This window comes from Dufourea novaeangliae, unplaced genomic scaffold, assembly GCF_001272555.1.
Source record: "Dufourea novaeangliae isolate 0120121106 unplaced genomic scaffold, ASM127255v1 scaffold228, whole genome shotgun sequence".
In the NCBI taxonomy this organism is placed as follows: domain Eukaryota; kingdom Metazoa; phylum Arthropoda; class Insecta; order Hymenoptera; family Halictidae; genus Dufourea; species Dufourea novaeangliae.
Genome location: NW_015374150.1, coordinates 2,262,342 through 2,284,440, shown reverse-complemented (window position 1 = coordinate 2,284,440; position 22,099 = coordinate 2,262,342). Strand labels below are relative to the sequence as shown.

At 43.0% G+C, this 22,099-nt stretch overlaps 1 protein-coding gene across 1 annotated transcript in view; it reads left to right on the top strand.

The window, feature by feature from the left end:
• Positions 1–22,099, top strand: part of LOC107191783 (trichohyalin-like) — a 72,753-nt gene that overhangs the window by 27,042 nt on the left and 23,612 nt on the right. Inside the window, 2 exon segments of the mRNA XM_015580890.1 lie at positions 1,898–1,994; positions 4,114–4,169. Of these exon segments, the coding sequence (XP_015436376.1) occupies positions 1,898–1,994; positions 4,114–4,169 (153 nt within the window).

Below are 22,099 nucleotides of genomic sequence, written 5' to 3'. Positions count from 1 at the left end.
AAATCTGGTTAATCTTTAGATATACAGTATATCCTCGATGAATGTTAGAAGGCTCTTCAGCACTGACAAGGAGAGGTTCCCAGCTTGGTAATTCCGAAGCCAGTGACATTTGTTTCAGTCGTATATGGCCATTAGTTTATGAAATATTTCATATTCAGTGCCTTCGAGCACTCATCGAGAATTTACTGTACACGCTATACCTTGTTCACTGCTCTATTAAAATCGTCATTATTCTGATTGTTGTTTTCTTTACCACCATTTTTAAATTTTAACCAGATTCTGGACTTTGATTCACCTTTAGAAATAAAGTAATTCCTCCGCTGTACAAAGAAGAGACCGGCATCGAGGGGGGGGGGGGAGGATCGATAGAGTACGAAGACCGACCGAGCAATCTTATCGCGGCCGTCTATCGATCGGCGACGGTCGTTCCAAAAATAACGGCGGCCAGGGGCACGGACAAGACCGGGAAAGTTCAAGAACCCCGGTTTCTAAATCCGCCCGTCGTTCGACGGGCGCCGATCGCAAAATTCTGCCGAATGATTTAACACACGTTTGGTGTATGTATGTATGCGCGCGCGGAGAACCCTGTCGGGGCCGGATCGGTCGAGCAGACAGGTCAAACGTGCAACGCACTGGAAGCAACTGGTCGCCTTTGGCCACAGGCCAAATTATGCAGTCGCTTTCTGACTGCTCTCCCCCCCTCCCCTATCTCACCCTTTCGCGGCTTTTATTGTCAAATCCGTGGTCCATTGGCTCCGAACGGTACCGTTTTCCTCGCGCGTTCCTCGTCTTCGCTGCGACCTCGATCATCGTCGATCGCTACCACTCGAGCTGCCGATTATCTAGATAAAAAGTTTCGAATAACGAATAAAAGATGAACAAAATATTTCGTCATTTTTACTTGATTGAACGTGGCAATTCCAATTTTTATCATAAAATAATATTTCTTCTTAAATGAATAGACACTTTGCGAACAATTATTTAATCTCATGAACTGTTTAAAGATCAGGATGACGATTTTAGATACTGCTGCTTCTCATTATGTATTATTCGAATAAAATTGTGCCTATCTCTGGTTAACAATAGAACTACCAACGATAAACGGATATTCACTGCACGCATATTCATTGAAATTGCATAAAAGCTTTTCACCTGATTGTTAATTTCAGAAGTCTGTGAACGATATGTCTGAGTCATACTGTAAATTTGGACGGGGTCGGATTCGAATTAACATTTATACGTGTCCCGAGATGGCGTTTTAAGGAACGTATTAGGAAATTGCAAAGTGTCATACAGACTCCACTTTTTGTAATTAATGACACTCTTTGGATAGTAATACACTTTTCGGTCAGCTCCTTCGCCAGGGGAAGAGTAAACGGAATGAAAATTGAAGTATATATACGACGAATTCTGCTATCTGGGAAAAGCACGAATTATGCTTGCATCGTCGGTGTAGACAGTGGCGTTGCTTGACGCCCCGTATAACGAATTTAGACCGCTCCTTTGACGACAGCAACGTAATTAGCCTGGAATTAGACACCCGCTGGCCAATCCAGTTTCCTTCCACAACCGAGCACCGGAAAAGCGTGGCCGACCTCGGTTCCCTCGCCGATACACTGTTCCACCCTTTCCTTCGTTTCTATCCGTTTGGTCTTTCAATTTTCAGCGAATCGAGTTTGTGACAATAATAACAATGAATTTATTATCCACCAAAGCGCACCACGAACTCTTTGCTCTTTCCACCGTTCCCCTCGAACCGCACGAAGATTGCAATAGCGTCTCTCCCCCCGACTGTTCGCGGTCGCGATAAATTTTCTAGAATTTAATCAAGGATTACAAGGCCGTCGCCGGCGCCAATTCTACAAAACCACCGTACGGTTTTTTTTCTCTGTTGCAGGAGCTGGAGTTGCGAATAGAGACGCAAAAGCAAACGTTGCAGGCTCGAGATGAAAGTATCAAGAAGCTCCTCGAGATGCTCCAAAACAAGGGGATGGGTGAGGCATACCTTTCGAATTTTTTCTCCCTCACGCACACGCTGTCATCTCTCGTTGAGTAAAGTTGCATCGTTCGCGCGACCATCGCGTAGAACACTTTCCTATTATTACACGGAGCTGAAATGAAGGAAGGCAAATCAATGGAATTGCCAGTCGAATGTATCTAGAATTCAGAAATTTTTTCGAACGATTCATTTCAGGTCCAGTTTAGTCTCATACGCTGAAACGTTCACGTATTTTTTTGGGATTTTTTTTTTATTAGTAGAAAAGGACCAAAGAGCATTTGTCCTGTAATGATTATCTACCAAACTGCGCTTCATTCTACGATTACCGATTTTTCTGCATAGTGTTCTAGCAACAGATACATCTTGACTTCATTATCTTGACCTCATTCGACAAAATCTTTAATCGACCAATCCATCTTAGTGGAACCGTAATTAATTCAACCCTTTCATACCTGTTGGCCACATTTGTGTACATTTCACACAAAGCCTTAGGTACAGTGTGTTGCAGATCCATATTCTTTTTATAAATTTGAATTTTTTCATGTTACGAAGGTTTTTAGCAGGTCTAGCGAATTCAGAATTGAATAACAAACCTTTCTTTATAAATTTAAAGAAGATCTTTTAAACAAAATATCACCTAAACAGTCTACTCAGTTAATATATATAACCAAATATTTTTTCTACTCTTAAAAGAAAATTCAGGCATGAAAGGGTTAACGCACAGGAAATCCTATCATTTTAATCGAACAACGAAAATCATTCTATCCAGCTCACTTTACCTTGTCAACGATGCTATATGCGAATAACTATTTGTATTCTTCGCCGTGCAGACTCAGAAGAACGACAAACGGACTAATAACTTTCACGATAGTGCACCGACACTCCCCCACCCCGTGCCCCAAAAGAAATCTATATTTCAATGGAGGGATTAGAATCTTAGAAATCTTCATATTGCCTAATCTCTGTCCTCTTAGTGGTCGGAGAAACGAGCCATGTACACATGGAAAGAGAGAAGCGTGAATTCCTGGAAGTGAAGTTTCTATCAATTTAAACCGGGATTCGGTTGAACCGTGCGTTCTCCATTTCCGTGAGATTACACGCCTACCCCTTTCCCCCCGCGAAACACCAACTATTTCTCGGGGCTAATAATCATAAAGGGGATGGTTATATAGAGAACGGGGTTGGGGCGAAAACGGTAACGATCGATATTCGCCGAATTTCCCCGAGTCCCCTGGAAACATTGAGTGCGATATCGTGCGGTTATGTCCCCTGGAAAATTTTCTAGCATAACATACACATGCACACACACACGCACGCACACACACACACACACACACACACACACACACACACACATACAGGGTGCGACCGAATAACATGTACAAGCGGTTACGAGGTGATTCCTTATAGAAAAATATGAACAAAATATGGAATAAAATTTTTATATTCAAGGCTTCGATTTCGAGAATATCAACTTTGAAAATTAATATGAAACACGTGCATTCACCATAATAGTAAGTAGAAACGGAATGCAATGAACAGACGCGCTAGGCTTAAATGAAAAAATTTTATTTTTTCATTAGGAATCACCTCGTACTAGTTTGTACATATAATTCTGCCGCACCCTGTATAAATCATTCATGATAACCTCCAATTATCTTCATGACTAAAGAGTGTCTCGTTCCCGAGTAAATATTCACAAAAGGAGCTCGTTTCGAAACGAGAATGCCTCCCAACCCGAGCTGATTTCGAGGAACTTGTTCCCTGAAACCGTATTCCCGAGAAATATCGGGCCCAGAACTATCAAAAACGTCTGACAAGCCCACGGACTTTAGCACGCATTAGCGAGTCTCTCCCCGTCCCTGTTCGTCGCCATTGCACTCTCGTGAAACCTTCATCGAGCAAAGCTTCTCGTCATTCTCGTCGCCCTTCAAAAGTACATCTCGTCATTCTTCAACCCCACCACCACTTCAAATATCACACGAACTCAATGGGACCAATTAACGAGAAATAAAATTGATGTTATAAATCGTGAAACGCAGACAGAGACCGTCCGAAATACTGGACACCGAGCAGACCCCCCAAGAGCTTCTCGTTGCTTTCTGCTGTTCCAGGAAAAGAGGAGGAAAGGATCATGTTCCAGCAGATGCAGTCGATGGCCCAGAAGCAGGTCCTTAAGCTATTTCTACCCATGTCGGCATATTCATATCCATATATTATTATTATTATTATTATTCTCTCTATATATGTATATCACAAATCACTTGATCGACGATTGTGTCACGCTCATCATACCGTCAATGTACATATTATTTTATCATCGGGTGTATCGTTTCGTACCAAACGTGGGTACGCGATTACATTACGGTAAAACGGGTACGCGCATCCGTTTACGAGCGAGCACATATCGCGCGGCTCTCTCTCTCTCACACACAAACACAAATACACACACACACACACACACACACACACAAACATTTAGCTCGTTCGAAGGTGGATACGCGTACATCCGCGCGGGGCTCGGCTCTATACAGGATGTCCCAAAATAGCTTTGATTCCCGGAAATAAGGTGTTCCTGGGGTGATTTGAAACAACTTTTTCTTTAGTAAAAATTTTATTCGAGGCTTAGTTAACGAGATATTAACGAAAAACCCCGACCAATCAGAGCGCGCGTCTGTCGGCCGAGCTTCCGCGGTAGCGTTCGTTACCAATCGTAGGGCGTAGCCCAACGCGTCCGGGTTTTTCGTTAATATCTCGTTAACAAAGCCTCGGATAACATTTTCGCTGAGGAAAAAGTTGTTTCAAATCATCCCAGGAACCCCTCATTTCCGGGAGTCGAAGATATTTCGGGACACCCTGAATATAATCACCAGGGATATTCAACATTCTTTTCAAATCGCTGCGCCAATCGTTGTGTTCTACGTTTAGAGTAGTAGTTATTGCTTGCTAAAGTAGTGGAGTGTTATTGCGCTGCCAGAGTGGCTTCAGTGTGTTCTTGGTAACCCGCGTCATTTCACGCTTCACCCCTTCTTCCCACCACCCCTCACACACCCCCCGCCCCCTTGTGTAATCAGGCCGTGTATCAGCCGGCCGTATATTGCGCGAATCCGTGCAGAAAAGGGAAAAAACGCAATCGTTTTTTCTATAGGAAAACGAGTGATCGTTGTTCGATGGTTCTATTCCTCGTCGGGGGATCGAAGATGCTTAGCTCTCGAGACGCGCACAAGACGCTACCAGTGTGGTTTCTGCTGTAAGAATCCCCTATCCTAAGATTTTGGGCTTCAAGGACTTTGTCAAAGTACAGTAGACTCGCGTTAAAGTAACGGTAGGAACGAACCAGCTCACACTATCGGTCGTCATTTGTAACCAAAGTTCTGATCCAATTGGTGGATCGACCGAACTGCCACGAGTTCCTGCATGCCCGTTGGCTTACGTTAAAGTAGCGTTTCCAGGAAAAACACTGCCTCGAGAACCCACACCGCTACTTTAACGCGAGTCTACTGTACAAAGAATGTAATAAAGGAAGGAGTAGTAAAACTATCGCAAAAATGTCCCACGTGACTCGAGGCAAGCGATCTGTCCCCCGAGGACGCACGAATTTTCGCACGAGCAAACACGTTTCTTGGGGCCATTCTCAACCCCCCACCCCCGGAGACAATGGGAAAGAAACACGGAACACACACAAGGTACGTGTTATGCTGAAACCGGGAGAAACGTAGCTTTCGGAATCGCCGCGACGGCTCTCTCTCTACTTTCCGTTCTCGACGCACGAGTACGTATACATTTCCTGGCCCGAACTACCCCCACCCCCTTACACCATACCGGAGGAATCTCCTCGGTCGCATTCATTCTCAGTCCATGACGTTTATCGGGCTCGGGAAAGAATCACGTTCAAAAACACGAACAGCAGCACACACGTTCAGAGGTATTATTGTATACATATATGTATACAGGACACACATTCACGGACCGATTTTTCCTGGCACGCGAGTACGCGTCGCGATCACCCAGCACGCAGCTACGCACTGTAATTAACCCTTTCGATGTTTGTGTCGAGTATATTCTTCATGAAACGGTGACATTTTTTTTGTCTATGCCGAGTATACTCGTCATGAAAAGGTGGCACTGTTTTGTTTAATAACGTGTGTACTCGTCATCGATACAAAAGAAAATTTGCATTTGCTGTTTAAGGGAAATTTAGTAGTAAATTTAACGCATTGTAGAATATTTTAGGACGAAAAAGAAGGAAACACAAAAAGAAAGAATTATTTGAAAAAACAAAGAAATATGCAGCAGTGTATGTACGAAGGCTGTTTGAAAAGGCAGTGACTTTTTTTGAGAATAGATGACGTTCAATTAACGCTAGAGTAATTTTGTGGTTTTATTAGAATTTATTTCAATTTTACAGCAAATGCATGTACTCTGCTTTTTTGTCGAGTACACTCGTACGGTAGCTTAAAATTAATTAAGCACGCAAGTGCAAGTTTTCAAAATGAAATAACACTTAAAGGGTTAATGTACCTGGTGGAAAGGATATATTGTGATTGTGGGAACGCATTGGGTGCCTCTGAAAGTTACGTAGAAAAAATAAGTGGAAAATGTAGAAAAATGTATGAAACCGCTTGAGTTGCGGCATGAACGATAACCTCGAGGGTTTTTTCTTATGGAGCACACACTATATCATTTCCATCGCCTAAATTCCCGTTCTGTCGCACCGATCGTGTCTTTCCTCTCGTTCTGTGATTCGAAACGTCCGAAAGCATCGTGAAAACCGTCATGACGAGAAGACAGACGTGGTATGTTTTTTTTTCTTCGAATTTCCTGGTTCGAACGTTCGTTTCTGGAACGCAGAAGAAACCTTAAGGTTCGGACATTGCTTCCGTGATGATTTATCGGTAGAAAGAAGATCTCCGTGTTCTGCAAAATGTCCGTTTTCTTGGGTAACCGGTTCCATTCCATCGCGCGGTTTTTTATCGTTTCAACGGTATCTAAAACACGATGGTGTTTCTCCTTATCCGTGCAAAAAGGGCGCACAAGGAGAGCGTGAAACGAGCCCCGAAGCAAACGAGCCCGCATTCATCTCTCGTGGTGAATCCGTGCTAACGGCGAGAAGCGGACTGTTCTCTCTGCTTAGAAAAAAAGGGAAAAATAGATATTACAGGGAGCTCTTCTCCATTTTTATTTACTTATTTATTGATATATACTGGTATCAAAACCCTTTAGTATACAATCCAATTAGAATTAGTCAATTGTAGGTAACAATTACGTTCTACATATATGTATATTCTATGCCTGAAAGAGGCTTGGGAACTGGAGAAGTCCAGGGATTCACAGGGTTTATTGACATATTCATAATTATATACGATTAATACAATTATATTCGCCATAATTTCGAACTACTAAAGACATGGATTCTTCATAAATTAAATCAAAAACATAAACTTTTCTCAGGCAATACAGGATAGGAATAGAAAATTTTCAATTGTCAAAGTACGCTCCCTGTAGAGAGGAATCTTATAGTTTTTTATTTTTTATTTTCTCACAATCCGGTTGGTAAGACCCCACGTCGTTGCGTTCAGTTCACGTGAATCGGTTCCCGGAAATGGACGAATTATAAACGCGAGAGCTTTTGGACGGTTTCCATCGGTGTCACGGCGCAACGCTTATTCTCGTAGCATTTATACTCTGTCGCTGACGCGCCTACCACAGTCACACAGCAAATATTTATATAGGCTGACCCAGGATTAAACGATTAAACTGCACCAGTATGTTCTCTATATAAAAATCAGAAAACAAAATATATGAACACAAGTCTGTAAACGCTTTATAAAAAAGTTATAATAAAAGTATGAAACCTAAAGTCAATAGCGAGTTCGTTGTTACGATTGTGTATCGTTCACACGTCAATTCATTGCAAGAACTAATAGAAGGATTCATAGTGCATTCACTGAACCAAAGCTACATAAAAATAAAATTCGGAGAGTAATAAACTCACTCTCCGAAAATAAACTTCTTTTCAATCTAATAAAACATGATAATAAAAATTATTATAAAGGTAAGATACGCAGACCTATGTTTATATAACATGTTCTTCTTATTTTTACTCATAGAACATACTTGTTCATGTTCGCATACCTCACGTAATTTTCGTGTTAGAACGGTCGTAGCCGACCGGAAAACTCGTTCACGTTCGTAGCACTACCTGCCCCTCTGCCATTTAGTCTGAGCCTGGATGCGAAGTCGCTCTGGATAAACGTTCACCCTGTATATTTTCCGATGGTGTCGAATAATTTTATATTGCGTTGTGCTTGAAATTAGTAAAAAAAAAAGAACCAGTTACCTTTCCTGGGCGATTAATCGAAGCATGAAATTCAACACTGCACAAACGTCGGCTGTGCACCTATGGTGTCGCTGAATCAATATGATCGAGCACGTTTATGCTCGTGTATCGAATGGAATTTAATATCCTGGCTTATTGTGTCCCGGTGGTCTAAGGTGTTCTACGGGTATCTGAGATATTAATCCGAATTACGTTTTCGAATATTGCGGTGATACGAGATGGTAAAACGAAAATTAGACGGGATAGAAGGAGAATCAGAAGGTGCTGTAATCGTAAGAGTTGTGCACGATATTGTGGTAAAATAGAAACGGAACACAGTCTCGGTAGAACATGTTATTTTAACCTCTTCAAGGACCAACTTAGTAATACCAGGAAAATCAGTTTTCTTATTCTTGGGCTCTTATTAGTTAACATATATTTATCAATATGAACGGCAATTTTTTGGTAGAATATCCTTTCTTCTTAGGGAATTTCCTAATGAATATTGAGTTATTAGTTTCCTAGTGAAAAACTAAACATTCACATACGTGCCAGTATCCCTCAAGAGGTTAACTTGACAGCCTAGTAGAATTGATCTGCGCTGATCAGACGTAAGATACTATAGAAACAGGCCTTTTTCTACGAAAGGAAATCAGTAGAATGGTCCAGTCATGTTCAGACGAGCGACCCCAGTGAAGTAGCCTCCCCCGTTCGTAATCAGGTCAGTCGGTGCGCAGTAGAATCTCCCGTCACCAGTCAGACCTTGTTTAACCGCAATATCCGACGTGTCCACGCGCTCGTGACAGACACAAGACACACGTGGGGGTAAAAATGGCAATGAATTTCCGCAGCGACCTCGCATCCGGCCGGTCACGTCGAACACCCCCTGCATTTTTTCGTGTATGTGCCTGTGTTAGAATCTAGGATTTAGGTGAAAGTCTACTTGGCTTGAGCGGCATTCACGGGATTCGCGAGAGATGGGAAGAAAATAAAATTATCGCACAGAATATAGAGGACAGAGAATCTATTGCACCACCAGCGTGACCAGCAAAATCCCTCAACTAGGGAAAATGGTGGATGACATAATCTAGGTAATGGGGAAACGTATAGTAATGACAACCATAATATAACCTCATCACAAAACCGACTCCAAGCCTAGCCAAGTGTCGTAACCAATCGCAACGTTACAGTTGCTACATCATTACTTTACTTTTCCCCACTACCATGACAGTATAGTTCGCCATTCCCTCAGAATCCCTCAATCTGGTCACGCTGTGCACCACGGCTGGGCCCATTCGGCCCCAAGTCGGGGACAGATGAACACCATTTACCCAGACGGGATTTTTTGTCGTCGCTTCTCTTATTCTTTCTTTCTCTCTTCACACCGGAAGCGTGCGCCAGATCTGTGTGTGTGTGTGTCTCGGCCCTTGGTTCACGAGGCATCGAACGAACGAAACCATTTGCACAACCAGCACACCGCAGCCGCCTGTCACCGGAAAATTATTCTTTTTACCGTCGAATTAGCAGCACCCACTCACCACCCCCTCGATTCTTAACCCTCTTAGCCTCTCCCCCGTGGTCCACCCATCAATGTAACGATTCTTTTCATCCCTCACCCCCTTCCCTCCCCTGTGACGACGACTGACATACTTCATCCACGAAGAAACACCGCTCGAAGATCAGTATCCAGTCGAATTCGTGATTCGTTCTCAGCACACGGAAAGAAGGAAATAATTATTCGGTTAGAATTGACGGTGAAGGCCCAATACGATGAATAGTTAGAATATTTATGACGTGATAAGGTTTCCATGATACGCTATTATGTACATCATTGAATTAATCGAAATGAGGAGAGATCTGTGTTATCCACGGACTGCGGATTTTATGCACTTATAGCAATCTAGATTTTAAGTAAACTTAAAAGCTAGATAAAGTTTAAAAAGATTTTTATTTGATCTAGAAACTGGTAGAATAATAAATAAAGTTAAAGAAACTCCTGTTTAACTCTGGCTCTTTCAGATTAGCCGATAAATATCTATGTCTGCATAAATATCCGCAGTCTAATATAGACTAATGCATTTTATTATTCGATTAATTGGGTCAAGAACTAATGGTATATTCGGTTCACGGGGATCGTCTGGCGCGGGCTTTCCGGCCCGCCCGCATCGACGCCGCAGAGTTGGGCAAATTTTATTTCGAACGACGAATATAGTCCCAGGATTTATTCGCGAATAACGGAAAATAATAATGTTTGTTCTGTTCCCGTGGATATTGTACACCACAGCATAACGGTTTATGAGATTCCATTAAGTTTCCATGAGCTGGGGATCGATTTTTAAAGGGTAGGAGATTATATTTTCCGCAGGATAATTAATACCCCGAGACTCGACGAAGCAGGAAGCTTCGTTGGAATCTTCCTGGATCCCGGGATGCGAGGATATTATTATTTAACGATATGCATGCCTGTTAGCTTGTTCTGTTCTCGATCCGGAATTTGGTGTTTATTAATAAAGAAACGGAACTGAACGAAAGGGAGCACGTGTAACTCAAGGTTGAACGTGGATTGCGTCGAGATGCCAATGAAGTATGTCAAACCGTGCCATCCGTATCCCTTACAAAGCATGCAACGGGAAAATCAGTCTCCTAGAAACGAGATATGCAAGGAACGCGCGCAGACTCTTCTTCTTCTCTCTCTCTTTCTTTCACCCCCTTGTCATTCAATCAACCGAGTCGCGATCATTCCGCTAGACCGATAATTTCGTCTGTTTCTCACATTCTTTCTCTGTCTCTCTTTCTCTCTGCCTCTTTCACCTCCTTCTGTCTTCTTCTTTGCACCCTGCGGATCGAACGACGACAATACGAGACGTCGACGAGGACTTCCGGAAAAGGGGACTGAGAACAAAGTAATAATAATAATAAAAAAAAAAAAAAAATGAAACGAGCATAATCGTACGAATGCGACGATAGATCACGGATCCAGACAGAAAAAGAAAAAATAATTGCAGAAACGATAAAAAAGAAAAGGAACAAAAGTGTTGCGATTGGAATGCGTGGAATGAGCTGCTTTGGATGTGTAGGTGATAAGACGTTTTAGCAACCTCCTACCCCGAAACGGGAGGAGTGAAAATATCACGCCCGCATCCGCCCCATTCGTCACTCACCCCCAGTTCTAACAACAATTACTAACAACCACCACCACCACATGATCAGCCATCATCATCACGCTCGTCAATGTCCACCAACGCCATGAAAACCACCTTCATGATCAATCATCAACAACACCACCACCTTCACCAATCACTGGTTTAAGTCTCCTCGAGTCTGTCCAAAAATTCGTGGCCGAAGACATGCACGTGACACCTCTTCCCCGATCCAGGCCCCGCCAAGGGAGGACCCAACAGGTACACACACACACACACACACACACATACACACTGATCAAACATATAAATTAATAATCTCGTAATTGAACCGATCGAAACCGAGAAGGGACAGCCGTTACACAACCTTGCCACCGAAATCCACTAAACCACACCCTCAATCTCACCTCACACAGTCGTGTCCATCATTGAAATATCACGCCGTGAGCTGATTGATCCGCGTGGATGAAGTGACCGTCGATGTTCTCTACTAATTCACCTAAACGTTTCTTTGCGTCAGCCATTGGAGGAATTTCGCGCAATTGGACCGAGTCGAGGGTCCCGTTAAACGGAACCGAATTTCGTGACCATAGGAAAATTAATATTTTTAATTCCATATTGTTATTAAATAACGTTGAATTCTCATCGCTGTCCCCCGTCGACCTGAATCTCCCAACAAGGAAAACTCACGGTGAATTGACTAATGAATTAAAACACCGACAAGGAGTATCGACGAAGGTTCTCTTGCGCGAAATCTTGTATAAATATCCGATGAACATTAATCTGTCGCCAACCTCCAATTTGAAAACGACGTATACGTATATATATATATTACATGCGCGTATATACATTGTGTGTATACACCTGCTGGAGACATCATGCCCTCGGGAATGCCCACGGTATGTATGCCACACGATCCCCCGGTGTTCGAGTCAAAAGTCACGCCTGGCCCGTTCCACTCGATCCCTCGATTGCGTATTCTCCTGCGTTCTCTCTCGATTTCTCGTATTCACGAAATCTCGAAAGAAATTCTCCTCTATCGAATTTCGCTCCAACGCTTCGGGAACACATTTTCAGGGCCCGAAGCTATAAGAAAAATATGTTGTAATATATACGAGGTCCCGAAACAAATTCTCTGCTATCGAGTTTCGAAATTAATATTCGTAATCGGTTGATACGGCGACGAAATGTCCGAGCGATGTATTTTCCAAACCAGAGGCTCTCGGACTGAAAATAATTTTAATTAAATCTTCCCGTGCACGCGCGGTTGTATTTATCGAGGCGAAGAGAGAGAGAGAGAGGGAGAGGAAACTGGTTGAAAATTAATAATTTCAGCCACGAACGGTCGTGGCCCAATTGATCGTCGATAGAGAGAGAGAGAGACGCAAGGAAATATGCAACGGATAGACGAGCGTAAACGCGCCTCTGTGTGGATCACGTTATCGCTGCACCGCGCGTTGCACATTGCACCGAATCGAAATGAAACTTCTTTGAGAGATATCCTTGAAATCGTCGGTTTAAATTCATGCACTGAACAGAACCGACAGGAGTGCACGTCGATATTAAAGGGTTACATACCTTTGAGCTGTTAAGTAAGAGGGAAAAATGAAAAAATTTCTTTGGCCTTTACAGAATTAGTTTTTAATGAAAATTCAACATATACATCTTATTATATTTTATTTCCTTAGTAATTTCTGTAAATTTGAGCTATATATCTATGAACAGAAGAAAATGGCTGCCATTTTATTATAACCCGTTTTATAGAAACACCATCTGCGATACTGGATGTATCTCTGTGGACAGAAGGCAAAGGATAAAATTCTGAAACAAGTTTTTTCAATTACATATTATAGTAGAAAAGAGAAACCAGTGGTTATCGAAGCCGATGTTGAAAATATCAATTGGCAGCTGTTTGAACTTAAATTTGTAATTTCCGACTAAGCGAATAAAATGTACATGTTTAATTTTTCTTATTTAACAGCTCAAAGGTATGTAACCACTCAATGTACACTCGCTTACCCTCACCTTGCACCACAAAAGATATTCGATCACGATCGCCGTTCTAATTCTGGATTTATCGTAAATTTTTCCGATCGATGGAGAAAAATGCGAACAATCGATCCAGACACCTGTGCACAGTCCCCTCGTTTTTCCAGACTTCCGAAAAATCTGACGAAGCAAACACGATCGCAGTAACTAGATAGAAGCAAACATCGATGATAGTTCTTATGTTATTTATACAGGTTAATCTGAATTTTCACGACCTGAAGCTGGAGGACCCAGGGTACTGCGTCGGTCCTTCGCGAGACTTTTGATTCGTCCCGTATGAGAAGCACTAATCATTCGATCATTTTCTTTGAATGTGCAACTTTCATTTCTATCACGTCCCGTGTACACCGCCCGAGGCAACTGAAAACGGGGACCTGACTTTGTCTCTCGTGAACTATCATCTATTATTGGTGTTAACGTTTCATCAGCAGCCTGTGTTTCTCTGTGCAGAACAATCATTTTTGTGAATGTCTGTCGAAAGATATACGATTTTTCCAAAGCCACCTTTCTATATCTGAACGCCATTTACAATCGGAGCGATAGTATTCAGCGCAATTTAGGTCCCGTAGTCGTCGACTCCGCCTGTGTACACATGTCCACACATACGCATACGAACACACACCACACAGACGAGTGGTTACTCTTAAATATGTATATTTTTACACGTTACAGAATGTGTTTGTCCTCTTTACGTCACACGTACAATACGTATAAACTATCTGTCTCTCTATATGTATATGTACAGGGTGAGTCGTACCACTATATAAAATAACTCGTTACCTATTGAGTGTATCAGGAAACGTTTTATCATGCAGGCATTTCAAGGGACCCATCAAATAGCTACAATTGTGATTTTTTTTATATCTTATTTTTCTCGAGATATCAAAGTGACCATGGGTTTTTTCAAGATCGATCTTTCTCCTCTACGCTATAGATCTCTGAGTCGCGTTGACCCCGAAAAAACTCAAGGTCATCTTGAAATCTCAAAAAAATAATATACAAACAAAATCAAATTATATCCATTCGATGCGTCCCTTAAAATGCTACATAATTCATTAAAACGTTTTTTGATACAACCAATAGTTATTTTAGCTAGTACTTCGGAATGACTCACCCTGTATATACATACACTGTATGGCATAACTATAAAACCACCAAAAAAATTTCAATTGTTATCCTATTGTGGTTAAAATAAAAACGAACCAAGTATGTGTCATGTCTATAATCGCGTTGAGAAATAATGTTTCTCCACAAAAGATAGATTATATTCCCCAGAAAAAAGTGGCTCATTTTTATTTTATAATACATAAGGATTGAATATTTTAGGGTGGTTTTATAGTTATACCACGCAGTGTATACAGGGTGTTCGTTATAATTTGCACCATTTCATTCAGTCTGTACAATTCACGTTTAATCTGTCTGATTTTTTTGTTGATTTGATATATACTCGGCTGTGACTCACTGAATGTTTTAACCGCCCAGTTATCTATATATATATATGCTCTCTCTTCTCGTTCTTGTACATCTCAGACACGTTCATGCCCGTCACGACTTGCTACTGCTATCATGGCCAATCGTCGTAATCGATGCACGAGCAGCGGGACGGTCCGAAAGTCGTCAAGTCGCGTCAAGGCTAGCCGTTTCCAGGCCCAAGGGAGGACTTTGCGACTGTTTGGCACCGACCTGGTGCGACATGCGATAATACGACGACGTTCTCCTCGCGTAATCTACTGTCTCTTATCCTCTACCGTTTAACACCTCTTGCGTGTTCTATTTCATTTTTTTTTTTTACCCGACTCTCGAGTGGTCGCAAGCCGACCGCAACCCCTAGTCGTTTCTGCGCGACTGGCCATCATTTTCTTCCGACAGTCGGTCGACGAGCTCGAGATTCGCGTCTCACGGGGGTATTCTACTGTGACATGCAATTTTGTTGAATTTTTTCAGGAATTCTTAACTATTCGCCCTATAACATCCAGTCAGACTCGTGTTGACGATTTGAAAATCGATTCGACAAAAAAGAATATTATTCGGGTTTCTTCGAGTCGAAGTAAAGTACCACGTTGCTGGTATTAATATTCAACTTTTACAGTAAAAGTACAGTTACGATAGGTACAGAATTCCTTTTGTTTCTGGGAAACTATCGATAACAATGTAATCTGGGAGACTGCAGACGTCAAGAAAATCATAGAGCAAAGGGTTAAGGACTTAACGAAAGATTTTTACGCTATATTTATTAGATCCTTGAACTATAAATAAAATTTTCTTTGGTTGGAAATATAAAGTAAAGATGGCGCTGCATAGTACCAGATTTGAAAATTAATCAATCGATTTTTGTGATTTGAAAGTGTAAAATTAAGAAAGAAATATATTTCGACTTAATTCTGATACGGATGATAGCGACACGTCTGCTCAAGATCCGTACACAAGGTGGGGCCTGATTGGTCAAGTATCCTTTATTATTCTATAGGTTTGACAATTTAACGAATTTCGTCATAATGCTTCGGAAACACATTCTCAGGAGCCCGAGTTACATAAAAGTAAAAGATAAAGAAAATCTCAATTTTTCCGACCGGCTGCAGTAGAATACTACCCCTTAAAGTCACGGTATCTAATGATTCGGTAGAGAATTCCAAGATCTATCGAAAGTCTTATACACACGACTCTCGACAGATCGGTTTGCGATCACTCGTAGAACTCATCGTACACATAGTCATATATAAATACACACATATTCGCCGGAATGCGTATCCACGAAATACTTATCCATCGTTCATTGTCCAAAACGATCACATCACCCTTGTTTTTCATCGCGTGTACACTATCGTTCATTCGATCTCTTCCTCGTTCTCCATCAACAGCACGTGAAAAAAAAGAAAAAGAAAAAAAAAACAAAGAAGCATCCACACACACATTGCACACCATGTCGCAGTGGCACATTCTCCTTAGACGTGTCGTGGATACGCATTGCTCGCGCGCGCGCACACCCCACCCTTGTATTACTCATCTTGTCCATGCGACGTGGCCGCGTTTCGATCTTTAAAAATTTCATGTAAATAAACACGGAACAAAAAAAACACACACACACACACACACACCTTGTTTAGCAATCGTGTGGAGCGTGTGTGTGTGATATCCGTTCGCCAATCGGATGCGCGATCGGTTGTTCTCGACCGTTCGATCGGGGTGTGTATACAGGTGGGAACCATAGAGAGGATAGGAAAATAAAACAGAAGCAAAAAATATAAAAACAAAAGCAAAAACAAAAAATAGTAAAAGAAAGTGTGTATACCATCGAAACGCCGCGCGCAGAAATATGGACAACGATGTCGGCCGTACGTCGCGGTGGGCGAAAGAACTGCGGCGGCGCCCGGCGTCCGCAAGAGGATCGTTCTGCCGTGTTCGTGAGAATACGGCGGGGGAACAAAGAGGAAAGGGCTCACGGAGAAAAATTCTGTATCATAATGGTTGGAGAAGCCAACCATCGCTCGTTCGAAGTGACCTTGCGATCGGAGGCGTCCGCGGGATATGATCGAGAGAGAAAGAACACTTTTCAGTCCTTGACGATCGTGGACATGCGATCGGTGATCGGTGGGTGTCTCCTGTACAGCGACGCGTTCAGAGGATCCCGTTCGCGATCTCGCCGGTTCTGTTGTCTATTTTTTTTTTTCTCTTCTTTCTTGTCGACCACGAGATATCAGAAAAGCAATGAGAAATGCTTCGTGATTAATGTATACTTGTCGGCAACCTTGGTCATTCGGAGGAGCGTAAAATTAGTACCCGGCTGGAGATGTGATTGTACGATGGATGAAGGAAGCTCGGCGGAACGTCGCTTTTCTTTCGTCAACCGGGACGCTGCTGGCCGGTGCCACTTCCGCTTCCTCGAGACTGTCCCGTGTGTGGAAACCATCGTGGTGGGAATCGTTTTGAAATTTTTCTGTCTACTGCACGCGACGAGGGATATTTGAAAAGGAATAATTTCTGTCGATTCCTAATTGGGATCGCTTGATATAGTCCTATTCTTGTAGACATAAACTAAAATAATTCAGAATTTAATGTTCGATGAATTGTCAGACTTTAATGTTCGATAAATTGTAGCTGATTCGTACACAAGATATGTACCTACGAGAAATAATACCAACGAGTTTGTCGTCCCCAGACCTGGGCATTTCTGATATGATATTATCTAAAATATTATTTCAAATAACATGTTATTTTATTTTCTAATCGTTTGAAACAATTCTACGAAATAATCGTGAAATTAATCGATAGACAGTTGGTCTCTGACTTATCGTCGATATTATCGTTAGAATTCCGAATCTCGATCAGTGCACACCAATCGAGAAAGCTTCGAAATCTCACCCCACGGAATACATGCGTGCAGTGGACAAGTTCCCGGGGGTCCGAGATCGTCCATTAACTCAAAAACAAGAAACTGAGAACCACACGGGACAGATTTTCGTGCGTTAGCGAGGCTGCACCAGATCACCGTAAAAAAAAAAAAAAAAATAATACATCATCTCCCTTCTACGAAACCACCGCATACATCACACCAAGAGAAAAAAGTAACAATACGTAGAAGTAACAGTACCAAAAAAATATATATATATATATATACAACAACTACAAAATATTGCAAACCAAACAAAAAAAAAAAAAGTAAGAATCCAAACAAAAAAAAAAAAAACCCTCGCACGTTCGCCTAGAGAGACACGAGAACCGGGCGGAAAACACCGTTGACGTGTGTAACCGTGTGCCCCTATTGCTTGTGTTGTAAAGGAGCTCAAAGCGACGAACGAGAGCCTGAAGAGCCTCCAGACGCAGTTGGAGCTGGCGTACGCCTCGACCGCGTCCTCCGGAGCAGCGGTCGCCTGCGGAAGCATGGGTCTTGGCCTAGGAGGTAGCGTATCAGGTGGCGGGAGCGGTTGCAGCGGCGGTACCGTCCTCGGAGGTAGCGTGGCGGTTCCAGGCGGCGTGCCCGGTAGCACCACCCTGACGGCCATCATGGAGACTAAAGACGCGCGCATACAAACGCTGGAGAAGGAGGTGGCGTTGCTCGAGAACGAGTTTCAGCGTATTAAGGATTGCGGGGGTAGACTGAGGGAACAGCTGTTGAAAGCCACCGCCGTTCCCAGCGGGGACGGTGGTGGCGTGCATCAGCAACAGCAACAGCATCAACAATTGCAACAATCATCGTTACAACAACAACAACAATATCAACAGCAACAACATGCGCAAACTAAGCTAACCACGGGTGGTATCGAGTCGCATACTCGACAGGGATTGGTGACGGCCATGGGTGGTTCGCAGCAGCCCGGCACGTTGGCCTTGGCCAGGGGACCGTCCGTGATGACCTCGTTGGTACCGTACGGTCACTCTACGTCGTCCACGGCATTAACCAATTCGTTGCTTGCCGGTTCGACAGGTGGGACAATGAGCGGCTTTGGAGGTGGGGGCGGTTCCTCGTGCCTGGCCGGCATCTCGTCGGGCGCTACCACCGGCGTGGTCAATCCCTATACCGATCGTTACGGCGATCGTAATCTTCTCCATCAGCATCACCACCACCATCATCCGCATCATCCTCCACCCTATCATCATCAGTCTCATCTCCATCAGCTACACCAACAGCAGCACCAGCACCAGCAGCATTTGATGCAGTTGCAGTATCAGCAGCAAATCCAGCAACACTTGAAACATATCGAGCCGGCCGCGCAGGGCGCGCTCGCGTTGCACGCGCACAACTTCAACAAGCACGACATGAACTTCAAACGGCAAGTAAGTTTCTTTGTAATGCAGGACCTTGTGCGCGACGCAGGTTCTTCCGTGTGAGTACCTTCTCTTCTTAACGATCTCTCTCGTAGCTGTCCAGAAAGAAACAGAGAGAGAGAGAGAGAGAGAGAGAGAGAGAGAGAGAGAGAGAAAAGAGACGGAGCAAAGGGCTAGCACGAACCTTGCGTCTCGATTTCGAATCGAAAAATACTCGTACGAGAGAAAAACCGAGTCTGGTGTAACTCTTCATCTTCGGAGACAACGACGAGGGGTGTGACGATCTCGAAGCAGTTGATGATGCGCGCACACACAGACACACATACACCAGAAACGATTTAAGATCGAGACGTCTTGTCGTTGATATCGTCGTGAGAGGAAGGGAGAGATTGTGCCCGTGTGGTTGGAAGAGAGAGAATGTCGGTACGTGGATGTCTCTGTTACCTAGCTTCGTAGAGAGGAAAGGAAACAAAGGAAATCACGCGCGACGTGTGGTCGTCGTGAATCGTTCAGGTCGATAATATACGTCCCCGCGGATCTTTCCGCGTTCATTTCGTATTCTCTTCGGAACAATCGTGCGCGTCACACGATGCCCCGCGTGTATACGAGTCCGTATGAAAACGAAAATTTCAGCCGAATTTGTCGCCGAATATACACCGGTCGAACGAGACCCAGTTTCTTTAATATATAAGCTATATGCGCACAACTCGCACAGAAATGTAATTTCGAACGTGTTCGTTCTAACCAAGACCGCCCCGATACGCTTACTTTTTCTACATATATCATGATAGAATGTACTTCGTACAGATGATCATCCGAAGCCGTTAAGTTCGAACAAGATATAGTCTGTTTCACAAGAACGATATCTGGAAAAAGTAATTGATATTTTTTAAAGATTCAGAAAGATCGTCGACCACTTTTCTTTTACTTCTCATCGACTCGTATACGCGCTGGTTAACACACATATTTAGCGTACCTGTTTTCTTTACCTCCCGGCATCCGTTATCTTATCGAGCCGCAGAGTTTCTATTTTTTGACTCGATTGTACCTGTTGAAAAAGAAATCGTAGATTTTACGAGAAAATCAGACCCGAGAAGCCCCGTTGTTCGTTCCCTCCTCCCACCCCCAGCCCCCACCCCAACCCCCCAAGTCAATTCGACGATCCCTGAGACCGATTTTCGCGCGACACCAGGGAACAACTCGGTAATGGGTTTCGAGAAGTTCTGTTGAGAAAGTCACTGAGGAAAGTCATTATTCGGTAGCTTCTACGTGTTAGAGCCCGAGAAAACAACCGTGCGTACCTAATCTGTAGGCCTTAGAAGATGATATATATGTATACATATATGTATATATACATACATTGTTGAATTCTGGGATGTCTAGTGATACGTTAAAGTTGTATAGACCCTGATTGGAAGAACGTCTTTATTGTTAGTATAGGAGACACGTTGTTCCGATTACGGTTAGATCCGTGTATATTTATTAGAGGGGTGTTTTCTCGTGACACGTTCACACAACACCCACCTATATGTCTTCTATTTATTTTCGAGAGAGAAGTAAGTCTCTAGCGAAGCGTTTGACGGATTTTTCCGGTAGGTTTCTAGATTAAATCGCATCTGAATTCAATCCACGGATATAATTAGCTTTAGTATTCCCCTGTTGCGAGTATCATGTGAATATTTTTTTAATAGAAAAAACGGGCAAAGAGGAAAAAACGGTAATCGCGTGTTTAGAATCGTTAGATTAGAGATACACACCGAACCACGAGGGAAAAGAAACGAGAAGAAGGTTCGAGATAGATTTTCGGAAGATGAAAAATTCTTGGGTCCGGGATGGTGTCTGAATAAGCTCATTGGAACCATCTTCCTCGAAACTGATCCACAGAGCACACGTGGCCTTCGCGCGGACGGATCTCTCGCAAAAACACACAAATCTATCCACCATGCAGAATATCGTGTAATCTACGTATACAGAATGTCGTAGGACAAAACGTGTGCGAGAAGAAAAAGAAGACGAAGAAAACGTGCGTGTACAGTGCGTGAACGAAACCAAACAAAAAGAACAAACGAAAAAAAAAAAAAAAGAAAGATTAACGAAAGGAAGCTTCCAACGGTATATTTTCGTAGCTCAGAGCGTTTTAACCCGCCTCGATGTCCATCATCCTCGAAATGTCTGGTGTCCAGTACCACCCTTCCGTTTAGGTGTTATACCTAGCTTAACCTGCTACGCGTTTATAAATTCTCGTGTGTTCGGAGATTTATTTTTCTACTTGTCAGCCAGGTACGAATTTACGAAAATTAACGAAGTATCAGTCACGAACCTCCGAATCGTGTCACGGCGACATACAGTTGCTTGCTAAACGTTTCAGGGGGATCGTTGAACCACCGACAAGGTATAAGAATAGACCTTTCTTCTTATAGGAGTTGGTGTTCCACCTAAACTGTAGTACCACCTTAAAAAGCCGTGTTTAGTGAGCTGTACGTTTTGAGAACGGTCAATCTACGGTGGATACTGACACTAAAATGTAAATGGTTGCCCCAGAAAAGTGGGCCGAAGAAATCCATCGGATGAAACATCTATTCTTATTCCTCGTCACTGGTTGGACCATCGAAAACGTGTTCCTGGCGTCTGCTTTCCCCTGGTTTTGACAAATGAATCGGGAGAGGTGTCCCAGAATTTGCAGTAATCGTGATGGTTCAGCTAGGTATACCCTAATTGTTAGCCTCCTCGAGAATAATCCTCTCACCACCTGGTGTCCCCCCTCCTGAAGATGGAACCGTGGCGAATCGACGTACACTTTGCTCGGAAGGACATCCCCCGATCTCACGC